General features: G+C 31.7%; 1 protein-coding gene across 6 annotated transcripts in view; it reads right to left on the reverse strand.

Annotated features, from left to right (window-relative positions):
- The window catches only part of CACNA2D1 (calcium voltage-gated channel auxiliary subunit alpha2delta 1), a 494,545-nt gene that overhangs the window by 49,213 nt on the left and 432,763 nt on the right, over nt 1-12,569 (reverse strand). For all 6 annotated transcript variants that reach the window (XM_061198476.1, XM_061198477.1, XM_061198475.1 and 3 more), the window contains 4 exons: nt 12,320-12,394; nt 5,190-5,246; nt 3,863-3,934; nt 918-979 (listed from right to left, as the gene is read on the reverse strand). In XM_061198476.1, coding sequence (XP_061054459.1) covers nt 918-979; nt 3,863-3,934; nt 5,190-5,246; nt 12,320-12,394 — 266 coding nt within the window. The remainder of the gene's footprint in view (nt 1-917; nt 980-3,862; nt 3,935-5,189; nt 5,247-12,319; nt 12,395-12,569) is intronic.

The raw sequence follows: 12,569 nt of genomic DNA on the forward strand, positions 1-12,569 counted from the left end.
ACAATTTTTGTTTTATTTTATATAAGTGTGGGTATGTCTCAAATGCTTTGAGAAACACTGATCCGTGTGAATGGAGGAGAGGGTGGCAACCACGCAGAAACTGATATCTCACAGGAACGAGAGGGAGATGACTGTTCAAAGGGAGGAATGGTGCACGGTGTGGTCTGGTGACATGAGATCCAAAGATGGGAGGTGTGAGGGAGGAGGAAGAGAGAATGAGTAACAAGAAGGACATTTTCATATCAGCCTCAGTAGTATGAGGCTGTAGGAAGCAGGACCACAGGGAAAGCGGTGACCTTAGAGTTAGAGCAAACAAAACAAAAAATGCTCAGCAAATGTTGAAGAATGGAGAATTTCCAAGAAATTTTAGGGTATTAGTCTGTCCAATTTTCCAAGGTCCAGTCAATTGAAGGGACCAGGATATTACAGAATTTCTACTCATAAGATTAAATTATATCAATTGAGCGTTTTATATCCGATTATACTATGATGTAATAAGTTTCATTTTTAAGTTAATTTGCAACCTAAATGTAAGTAATGTAAACTAAATGACAATTTAAATGAGGAGGTCAGTGGAGGTGATGACCACAAAGTAAGTAATAAATGTCAACATTTATTATTACTAACATAAATATATAAAACACCAAATATATGTATATCATACAAGTTTTCATTTCTAAATTTTATATTTCTAGCTTTTTCCCATCTTTCTCATTTTGAAAATCAGAATGTATAACTTTAATGCATTTTAATGTTGGAAAGGATAACATTTCTATTTTAATTATATTGAAAATAGCTTATGAGTATGTAAAGACAACATTCATCCACTGGAAAAATGGCTACTTAAAAATAGGTGAAAGGCACTGAACTAAATATTCTTTTATACAGCACACATATAAATAAATAAGGTTAATTACCTGTAATCTGTGCCATTGACAGGGGTCCATGTATACGTCCTGTTTCCTTTGTCTATATATCTCTAAAAAAAAGAGTTGGACATGGTTATCATCACTTTTTATTTGAAGTGAATTTATATGAAGAGCAGAATGCTAGGCTCTATTTATAAATTCAGTCATCATTCAATACCCTTCTTCACAAATATCTGATCTATTCTATTCTACAATTATTTACTCTGTTATGGGGGGTGTGTGTGTGCAAAGCAATATTTTAGGAAAAAAAATACCCACATAATAAATTTTAAGGACGTTTAAGTGCAAAATCTTAGTAATTTATGCCAAATTATTAACCTCAAAACTTTAAAAACATTTCCTGAAAAATAAATTTTAATAATGAAACAGGACTGAAATATTAGATAATGCTCAGATATTTCCATAGTAGGGGATGTTGAAGAGAAATTGATAATATCAGGAAATTAATGCAGTGTGTCTAGACCCAAATGTATGATTAGCACATTACTGTTCTTATTAAGCCATTATTATAGTATTTATCTATTATAAGAGACTAATTACTTAGTATCATTGAAGGTTAGAAAGACAACTATATCCACCAGGGAAAGGAAGTAAGAGCTAAATAACTTCATGGATATTGAATCTTTCTTATGGAGCTACTGAACAGTAGTAAAGAAATGATCATTACTTCTTCCATTAGGTATGGTGATGACACATATGTATCTTTCAATATTTTTAGTTATCACCAGCTTCATCATCCTCATCAGAACAATAATATTCACTGAATATTACTTGGTGTTAGGCAATATCTAGGCATTTTACAGTCATTGTATCATTTAATCAACTCCCTGGAGTAAATGAAATACTATTCTTTTCCACAATTTACTGATGAAGAAATGAGGACTTTAGCCGGCAGGATGAAGGAGAATGTACGATGTCAAGTTCATTTTATAACAACTACACAGTGTTGCTTCTATACATCAAATATCCCCATGGCTTTACTGAGGTGTGTGGAGGATGGGGGGGAGGGAGGGCAGGAAGTGCTCAGGAAATTTTTGGACTCCTAAAATTCATAAAAGAATTAAAAGAACTAATGTTTACATATTTATTACTCATAAAAAACCATGGCAAACTAGTATTGTTCAGCAAGTTATAAAAAACAGAATATCAAAAACTGTGTTGGATTAGAGAAATAAACATACAAAACACTACTTTCTTCAATATAATTAATAGGAAAAGTCTATGGGTGGATATGGGTCAAAAAGAAGAATTTACAGTAAATTGAAGGAGAGAAATATCAAAGTGATTGAATAAACAGAAAACTGATTTGTAAGTGGAAACAAGAACGTGCGGGTCCCAGAGTTCTTGTTGGCAGAACAAGACGGAGAAGCTGGCAGAACTGCTGAATGCCTTACACCTTTCCTCTGAAAAGTGAGGTGGTAAACAGCATGGCTAAAGTCTAAGTAAACAGAGTTGACGTGTCAACAAAGACGGAAACTGGTGTATACCCCCCCCCCTTGGGTTCTGGTAATAGGGACTCCTGATGATATTAAAATGAGAAAAGGCACGTGTTAATGAAGTACTGTATTTAGATCCTAGCTCCATCTTAGGGAAAGCTCTGCTGAGAAATTCAGGAGAAGTGTTACACTTAAAACGGATGGGGGGCTTCCCTGGTGGCGCAGTGGTTGGGAGTCCGCCTGCCGGTGCAGGGGACACGGGTTCGAGCCCTGGTCTGGGAGGATCCCACGTGCCGCGGAGCAACTGGGCCCGTGAGCCACAATTACTGAGCCTGTGCGTCTGGAGCCTGTTCTCCGCAACGAGGGAGGCCGCGACAGTGAGAGGCCCGCGCACCGCGGTGAAGAGTGGCCCCCACTTGCCGCAGCTAGGGAAGGCCCTTGCACGGAAGCGAGGACCCAACACAGCCAAAAATAAATAATAAATAAATAAATAAAATTAAAAAAAAAAAAAAAAAAACGGATGGGATTGTGAGGAAACAGACATAAATTATACATAAAAGCTTAAATTAAGTTTCCAGGCTCAAAAGCTTGGGAGTTCTATACATTTTTCCAATCCTCAAACATACGAATGTGTATTTATTCCACACGTGACTGATAATGAATAGACACACTTCTCATATACACGGAGTTTTTCCACGTCAATATAAAACAATACAAGTGTTACCTAGCTGTACCAGTGATTTTATGGCAGTAGCTGTGTTATCTCTTGATTTAATTTCAGGTTTAAATTCAGGGCAATAGTGCATAAATAGTAAAAGAAGATAAATGAAGCCAGAAACAAGTTAAGAAACAAAAAAACAAAAAATTAATATATGGAACTCAACAATTAGAACATCTGCATGCACAACCCATACAAAACATACAGCTATTAAATACTAACTTCAAATTTGTATGACTGAAATGGCCTAAAAGAACATGGCAAACATCATATTGTGTATTCTATTTCTTATACTGGTAAAAAAAAAAAAAATGGAGACATAAATATAATTTTCGCTAACCAACAAGGACCTACTGTATAGCACAGGGAATTATATTCAATATTATGTAATAACCTATAGGGGAAAAGAATCTGAAAAAGAATATATATATATGTGTGTATATATATGTATGTATAACTGAATCGCTGTGCTGTATACCTTAAAGTTACATGATATTGTAAATCAACTATACATCAATTAAAAAAATTAAAAAATAAAATTTTCAGGAACATATTGTAAATGATAGAAGAATACATCAAGAAATCTAAAGCAACATTTTATAAAAATTTCAGAGTTAAAAATCTTATTAAAAATATCCCTCCAGCAAAGAGTGCTTTAAACAATTTTTATTTTCTAGAAACATCCCTTTTTATGAATAAATATTGCTTTACCACTAATATCAATGATCATTATTAATATATACATTTTTATTTAAGAATAAACCTGACTTAATTCTTACCTCATCTTGAGATTTAACCAGGGTTCTGAATGTTTTTTCTCCGCTTTCTCCATCTATCATTTTATTTCGAATCTAAGGGAAATTGAAACAATTACTTTATAGCAGATACTAAATTGACCTACTGAAGTGTGGAAATATTCTTTTAAAAGTTACCACATCGTTATTTTACATCATCTTAAAGTGATAAAAACATTCTTAATGAAATATTTTCAACCAGTCATTAATTTTTGAAATGTAATGAATAAAAGTGCTCAATTACTTTATGGGATTGATGGAGGGGAAATTGAGACTTGAGAGGTTAAATATTATTACAGTTACTCAGTGGTATGAGAGTCCAGAAACCAAGCTCTTCACCATTACACGATCCTACTTTATCCTGTCAAAATACTTTACAACAAATATTCATTATTTACCTAAAACATCCCAGCACTATGCCTCAGTCTAAGGTAACTATGATAAATAGATTCTCTTGTTCTACATTGAGGGAGTAAGGTTGTAAAATGTGTACAGCAAGTACAAATTAAAACACACTGTGACAAACTGTAAAAGAAATATGGTGGCCTTTGAATAGATAAGAGAAGGAGTTAATTCATCTGAAAGAATCTTAAAAATCTCTGCTCTGGAGTGCAAGGGCCAGGTTCAAATCCTGGTTCTGCCACTTAACTAGCTGAGTAACTGGAGATAAGCTATTTAACCTCCTGTACCTCAAACAGATCATCAGTACAACAGATATAATAATAATAACAAAACAATGTATCTATTCAAAGGTTCTTGAGAATCCATGACTGACACATATCATGTACTCAATAAATGTTATTATTAATGATTATCCCTATTATTATGGAAGGCCCTCTCGGAGGAAGTGGCATGCAATTTTGGTTTTGAAATAAAATAGAAAATTTCTGAGTATAGAGTACTAAGACAAACATGGCAGCTTCTTTCCTCATGTTGTTTATTGGGTGGTTGGATGATTAAATTCCCTGCAACTTTTCTTTCATCTCTATGGCAACGTCCCCCTCTCTGTGTTTTTTATTGAAATTTACAAGTTACATTTGTATTGAGATACTGAAAATAACTCTACCTGTGGAAGGAGAAAGAAAAAAACTAAGGTCACACCCAATTTAAAATATTTATTCCTTTTCATAGGATCTTTCGGATGAGAGAGCCCAGGATCTAGAAAATTTTAAAGATAAAAAACATTCATCTTCGTGTGTATAGTACCAAAGACAGAACCAACACAATGAAGCTGCTCAACAGATCCCTGTAGACTGGAAGAACACCAGCATCTGACCTGAGGGTGTTGTTCAAGCTGACTGATTGCACTCACCTCCACTTTAATATCGTTCTCTAATTCTGCATCAAGGAAATCCAAAGTTACTGGCTCCTGAGATTTGGGGTTCTACACAGAAAATAGTAATTAAGCATATATGACATTGTAAGATGATGCTGTATATAGAATAACTCAATAGATATTTAAATATGAAATTAATTCCATAAAAGTTACTTACCTAAGGTATCTTAAACAGTTGACAAAATAATTATATAAAGGTATATTCTTTCATATATATTTTAAAATAATAATAAGTAGGCTAGGGATTTGAGCTTTAAGTACAGCAGACAAATTTTAATTAATCACCAACTGAAGAGTTTTGAGTCCTGTGTTAGATAGGACATTTATAATCACAAATCCTGTGGCAATATGACTTTTGAAGATCCACCTACAGCTTTTTGTCTTTAATTGGGATGTGAAAGGAGCAAAATGCAGCCATGTGGATAACATATTTGGCAATAAAACAAAGGCAATGTGTAAGTAATATACATTATTTGTATTCCATAAAAAATAAAATTATATGGGGGAAAATGTTTTAAAAAAGTTTGAATTTGCTAAGCAAAACAAACTCTTCTAAATTTATTTTTCCTTCTTCAAATGCATAAAGATGCAAGTTTGCTTCATGTATTTGAAACTCGGAAATTTTACAATATATTTTAATGAGTCAAATTAAGTCAATTTTGTAAGATAAAATTTATGGTAAAGTCATAAGGATTTTAATAAAGATTAGCTATTGTGATTGAAGTCTAACTTGAATAATAACCCCTAGGTTCACTAAATACTGTTTTCCTGCTCTACACGTCCTACTGCTGCTTCTTGCTGGTGTGTAATAAGAAATCAAATTCACTATGGAACAGGCAGATTATTTATTTACATAAACATATCAAATGAAACTGTTAACCTGGTAAATTTACCTCACATGACATTTAAAAAATTTCTCAATCATAAAATGAGGATATCAAAATATTTGATAAACAAAAATATACTATTCTCTTATAACACTTACTAAGTAATGTAACATGCCATAGTAGAATTTCAAAGTTCACTAGAACATAAAATCATAATAGGTGTCTATCATTTTACAACTGTAAAAATTTAGAAACTGGATTTTTAATATTTACTAAAATAAATACCATCAATATATGATAACTAATTAGATAGAAGTAATAAATAAATAGAAATTATGCTGTATTAGTGCAAGGTCACTGGAATTTTAAAAATTTCAGCCTCACAGGTTCTTCCAAAATACGTTCAGATCATCATTATTTTAAACACTGTTTTAGTAGGGTTGACTACCCAAGACAATGCCAATAATTAAAAATGTATTAAAGTTAAACATATTTATTTCAAATGCTGAATGACACAGTATACATGGCATGTATTTACTTTATAATAAAGACAAAAATGCCTTCAAAGAGTAGCTCCATTTAAATAATGAAAACATATGATTCCCATTGGTTTTGATGAATGGGGATTCTTAAAGGCAAATTAAAAAAAAACAAAAAACCCAACTGTGCCTGGCATTTTTGTTAAAAAAATATTCACTGCTTATGAACTTCATATCTAGATTCACAAGGTTCTAGAATATTGAAAGTAAGTATTAGATTGTTCAATAGGTGAAAATACTGATCATTGTTTAGGCAGCATCTTATTGGCTCAGAAGCAAATACTCTTTGGAAAAGTAATATTTTATAAGAAGAAAATAAAAATCAGCATTGAAAATAATTCTAGTCCTCTGTTTAAAAAACAAAACTGAGAAAGTTTCTATCCAAAGGATAGTCTAAAGCTGACAAATTATTCTGAATTGCTTATTTAAAGTCTCATGAAATAAATTATCTTTACACAAACACCCTCACATCAGTGTTAAAATTTTAACTCACCACAAAACAAAGTCAAAATAAAATGATAAAATATAAACATAAATAAGAATATTATCTTACATGCAATGGATAATGCATAGCATGACCAGACCCAAACAGCATGCACGGAGGAGGCATTATCAGGAAGAATTGGCAATATGAAGATCACGTCCCAATCCAACATACAAAGACACAGACAGGAAAAGGAAATCATAAAAGAAAAATGTCAATGCATCACTTGTACTTTTTAAATGCCAATCTGGCTGACCATTTTTTAAAAGACTCATTACAGGTACAGTGATTGAAAAATTCAAAAGCAGAACTCTTCTCATCAGAAAGCACCAAGAGAGGCTTGAGAACTGGAATCCAGTCCCTGCACTCCCAGTACTTTTGTTTGATGTTTTAAATATCTAACAATTCTCATTTGTAAAATTTGAATATCAACTGATATAAAGACCATACCATTTGTGGAACTAAGATAAAAGGCACAAGGCAATGTTGTTAAATTTTAAATTGAAATAATTAGTAGTTGGTATTATTAAAAATACTACATAGCTCAAAAAATATTTTCCAAGTTCATACGTCTTGTGTGGTTGCTAGTTTGCCATTTGGAGTTTCCTTGGAAGGAAAACAAAAATAAAACAAACCATTTTTCAGGTTGTTTATTTTTAAATTATATCACAATATTTACATGCAATATTTGAAAGTACGGCAAAACTAAAAATTCACTAAAATGTACATGACTGCAATGAGTATAATCCAAGGTAATCCACAAAAAGAAACATGCAAGAGGAGTAACATAAAACAATTTAATAAATCAAGAAAAGACATAAACATAATTTTAACCTCTACAGGAATCACAAAAGAAATGGAGACTGATGCAACAACACGAAATTCAGATTGTCATGGAATTCTAGAGCTAGAAGGAAACTGAAGCTTCTATTAATCCATTGGCTCTTGTACTTTAGAATTACCTGGGAATCTTTAAAACTATTTCAGAAGCCCGGCTCCCATCCCTGGTCAAATTAAATCAGAATTTTCAGGAGATGGAGCTGGGGATCAATATACGTATTCAATTTCCTAGGAATATACTGTGTAGGATAGGAAACAATTATTAGTTTAATCTTCCTGCTTTTCAGATGAAGAAACTGAAGTACTATGGGGTTTAGTGAACTACTCAAGGATATAGTGTTGGCTATAAGTAGAACAAACTGGAACTCAGTTCTACTAATTCATAGCTTAATGATCTCTTAATATCACACTACCTCTCCATTGTAATGTCACCAACTTTTTAAAAAAATGATAGGCTGTCATAGAAAACCTTAAGTCATATTGAACTTTCTCTGAAATTTTGAAATGCTCTTGCTAAATTCTACTAAACTATAGGAAGTATCTTTTTATGCTGATTATTTTTAGTGCACTTATAGAAACAAGCATACATAGAATAATGTTTAAATATGTTGCCATCAGAGAAAAGATTTTGCAGTAAGTTTGCCAGATAATATTTATTTGCAATTCTGGACATTTTTAATTAGGTGAAGGGAACTTCCTCTAACTGCTAATCTGAAAATACACTTAGAAATCCAAAGAAATTTTGGGTTAAATTGTGTGGTTTATAGAAATTATATAATAGAATTGTATTTTTATTTCCACAAAGAAGTTAATTTTACAAGCAAATTGTTAGGATTACATGGATTTGACACTAACTTCACAATATTTAATAACAAATTTATTTTTTAGAAGCCGTTTAATAGCGATTACTATGATTATCATTATTACTACATCATTTGCTAGCAATCTTTAGTCAGCAAATGCATACCCTCTGCCATTATTAATAACATTTTTGCTCTGGTTTATTGAGAAATGATGCTCATCTCCATCTCATGCTCTGGAAGCTTGCTGTCAGGAAAGGCAGCATTAATCATATGCTTTTAGGAAGAGAAGCTTAATTGCAACTCTGATTTAGCAAATTTGAAGGCACTGCTAACTTCATTCACAGTTACCTGAACATTGGGTCTCCTTTTTCTTAAATTAATTGTTGGTATACCTACACCAATAGGCTGAAGCAACAGAAAGATGGTAATTCATCATACTACATATCAACATGGGTAAGCGTGCTATCCTATCATCAATTTTGGTCAGGTATTTCCTCGATCAGAAACCGGTATCATCAAGTTCATGATGAGTCAATAAATGAAAGTTCAAAAATATTTTTAGTGAATAAAATATGTAATGCTAGTAAAAATACTCAAACTTTTTTTTTAGCAAAATGACTAATGTTTTCCTTTTATTCCTAGGGGAAAAAGAAGTGAGAATGTAGGAAATGAGAGAGATGGTTTGTCTCAGACAACTTCTCTGCTGATTTTATTTTATTTTTGGCCGCGCCCCATAGCTTGCGGGATTTTAGTTCCCCGACCAGGGATCGAACCCAGTCCCACCGCAGTGAAAGCGGCGAGTTCTAACCACTGGACTGTCGGAGAATTCCCTATGGTGATTTAAAAAAAGGAAAAAACAGGAATTCTTTAGAATGTATATGATTCAAATGTGTTAAAATATAAATACGATAGGATATTAAAAAGTCAGTCTTAAACGCTTAAAATTTGTGCCTTTGTTAGTGACATCAAATGTTACATCTATGGAACAAATGGAGAATTCAGTCATAACACTGTAGGTTTATTTTAAATATGGACTTCTAAAATGTAAATTATGCACAATTTCCTATACAATAAATATTTCTTTAGACTGATAAAAATGAGGTATTAATAAGTATACCTAATCTGGTTATTTCATTGAAACACAACGGAGGAACTCTCAAATGCATTTTGGAATAAAGGAGGATACATAATTCAGCATTTGTCAAAATGTGGTCATGGTGGATACTTTGAAAAGTCTCTCTGAGAAGATAAGTAATGATTCCTCAGAAAATTAGATATGCAAAAGATTCATAGCTACTTTATTTTCTGATATTCTTGCCTTTAGGACACTTGTTCTGCCTTCTATAAACTTCAAAATTGTACTGAAACAATGTGAATTAAGATTACAGTTTCAAGAAGAAAACAAAAGGCATTCAGCAAAGGATACCTGCGTAAGATTAGACTTTGATCTTGTTAAATAATAATGGGTACTATGGAATGTAGCATTATTTTCCTTTATTTCTACTGGTGAATTTTGGATGAAAAAATTAAGATTAATTTTGTTAGTATATTACTCTAACCATATTGGTCCTCTGTATTTGTCAATTTCTAAAACAACTATCTTATACTATATCATCCTTTATCAGGTTCTTGTATCTCTCTGTATAGCAAGCACTGTCACCCACAAAAAGAAATTATAATATTTAACCTGTTAATGATGAGAATTGATAAGCATATTTAATTCACAAGCATGAATTTCGGAAAAAAATAATACATTGACTGTTCAAACATTTTATTTTTAATGGTTTTCTAAAACAATATTTTTTCTAAAAGTTTTTTCTGTTGCACACTTGCTTATAATAATCTCCTATATTAAAAATATGAAAAGCTAACATAATCCTGAAGAAAAATCACCTGGGCTTTAATAAGAATTTCTAAAGAATTTCTATTTTCTTTGTAACTTTACAAATTTTAGTAAATTGATTATTCCAAATATGAGTCAAATATATGTTAACAGTATTCAAATAGTAATAAAATACTTTTTACATAAATACTGATTATTAGTACAAGAAGGTAGAAAAGGGGAAAACCCTTTTCAAATAATTACCTCTAAATGATGGTTTTATATATATACATCATATGTGATTATTCTAATTATTCTTTTTTATTATTTTGTCTATGACATATTTTAGTTCTTTCTGGGGAAGGAGTTAAGACTTACAATCATAAAATGTCCAACTACGTAAAAGTTGGGATCCTTCACATCCTTCAGCACATTACATTATTACTGCATTTAAATCACTTTACTTACGGGAATATAATTTAAAATACACTGGATATACAAACATAATACAAAATATACTGTAAATGTTAAAAACTCTTAAAAAGACTTAAAAATTTTCAATTATGGAAAAATCATAGAATGATTAGCCAATCATAAACAACTCTGAGAGGAACTTAACATGACATGTTTTCAAAGAGCTGTGATAGACTAATAATAATGTGAAAATATGCTTATACCACATTTACAATAAAATAACAACTTTAAAAATAATGCAGGGTGATCAGCAGCTACATATGATTAGCAAATATTTAGATCATGATGGATTTTATATGGAAATAAGTTCCAAAGTGAGAAATAAAATATAGACATTAATTATAACCATTCAATATGTTTTTACATTCAATATTAATGGTTCTTAATTATTATTTTTTTGAACAGTTTTTAATGACCCAACTGTGTGTGTGTGTGTGTGTGTGTATGCACATACATACTTGTATGTGTCCTAAAACATCACTAACATTAAATCTCCATGTCTGGGGAGAAGGAAATAATATGCATAAGTCTGTATATATTTCCATCCAGCATGGTTTAAAGTATCCTTAATATTATCTTCAAAGTTAAACAATAACTTGAAGATGCTTATAAATTAAAAATACATAAGGTTTTGCCAATTTTACTTCTGGATAAATAAAGTTTTTTACCTGTGAAGCATTAATGAAAAGTGAAATGAGTTGGATGAGACATTTAGGAAAGTATTTTATATCTTGGGAAAATAGGCATAAAGATTAGGATAAAATGGTTCATGTATGGAATTTTATCACTTCCATATAACTCCCTGATTAATAAACCCTTCCCACTTCTGAAGCCCATCCCATTTGAGTTTTTCTTTTTGAATTTCATACATATCTTTATAAGCCTGGCAGATGGAAAGGAGAGATAATTACCAGAAAAAAAAGGGCAATGCAAATGGCCTACGCATAGAGGAACATGAATAATGCTCTCAAGTTCACACCTATCCAGGCCATCTCCTTCACCACCTTACAGCCTAATCAAAATACCAAGCGGGATGTGTGAAGCTCAGGCCCAGGAGGTGATAATGGCTGCCTTTGAGATAGGAATATTGGTTAGCTGGATAGTGGATAGAAACATTTCAGAACTAAACAGGTAAGAGAAAACGAAAACTGTTTTCACACCTTCATATATTATAAACTGTGGTCTTGTCATCTATTAACGTTACAGGTATAATGTTCCTTTATACTTAGTGCTGTATAGTGAATTTAAAAATGACGAACCTTTTAAGAACATTAATTTTACAGAACACTAATCATTGTAAATAAATTATATACATACCTTTGGCTGAAGATTTGGATGTAATAAAACATAACCATTAGGATCAATTGCAAAATAATAGCCATTGGGGCACAGCTGAAAAATAATAAGAAACAACCTTAAAGATTCCTGAGTCACAATCAGAAATCCATATTCTTTAAAAAAAAAACTCTTAAATACATATTTTAAAGCATAAAGAAAGATAACATGATATCTTTACACTCTTTTAAGAATCCTTTTAAATATTTAATTCTTTGCTAAGATAACGGCA

This window comes from Eubalaena glacialis, chromosome 8 (assembly GCF_028564815.1).
Source record: "Eubalaena glacialis isolate mEubGla1 chromosome 8, mEubGla1.1.hap2.+ XY, whole genome shotgun sequence".
Lineage (NCBI taxonomy): Eukaryota > Metazoa > Chordata > Mammalia > Artiodactyla > Balaenidae > Eubalaena > Eubalaena glacialis.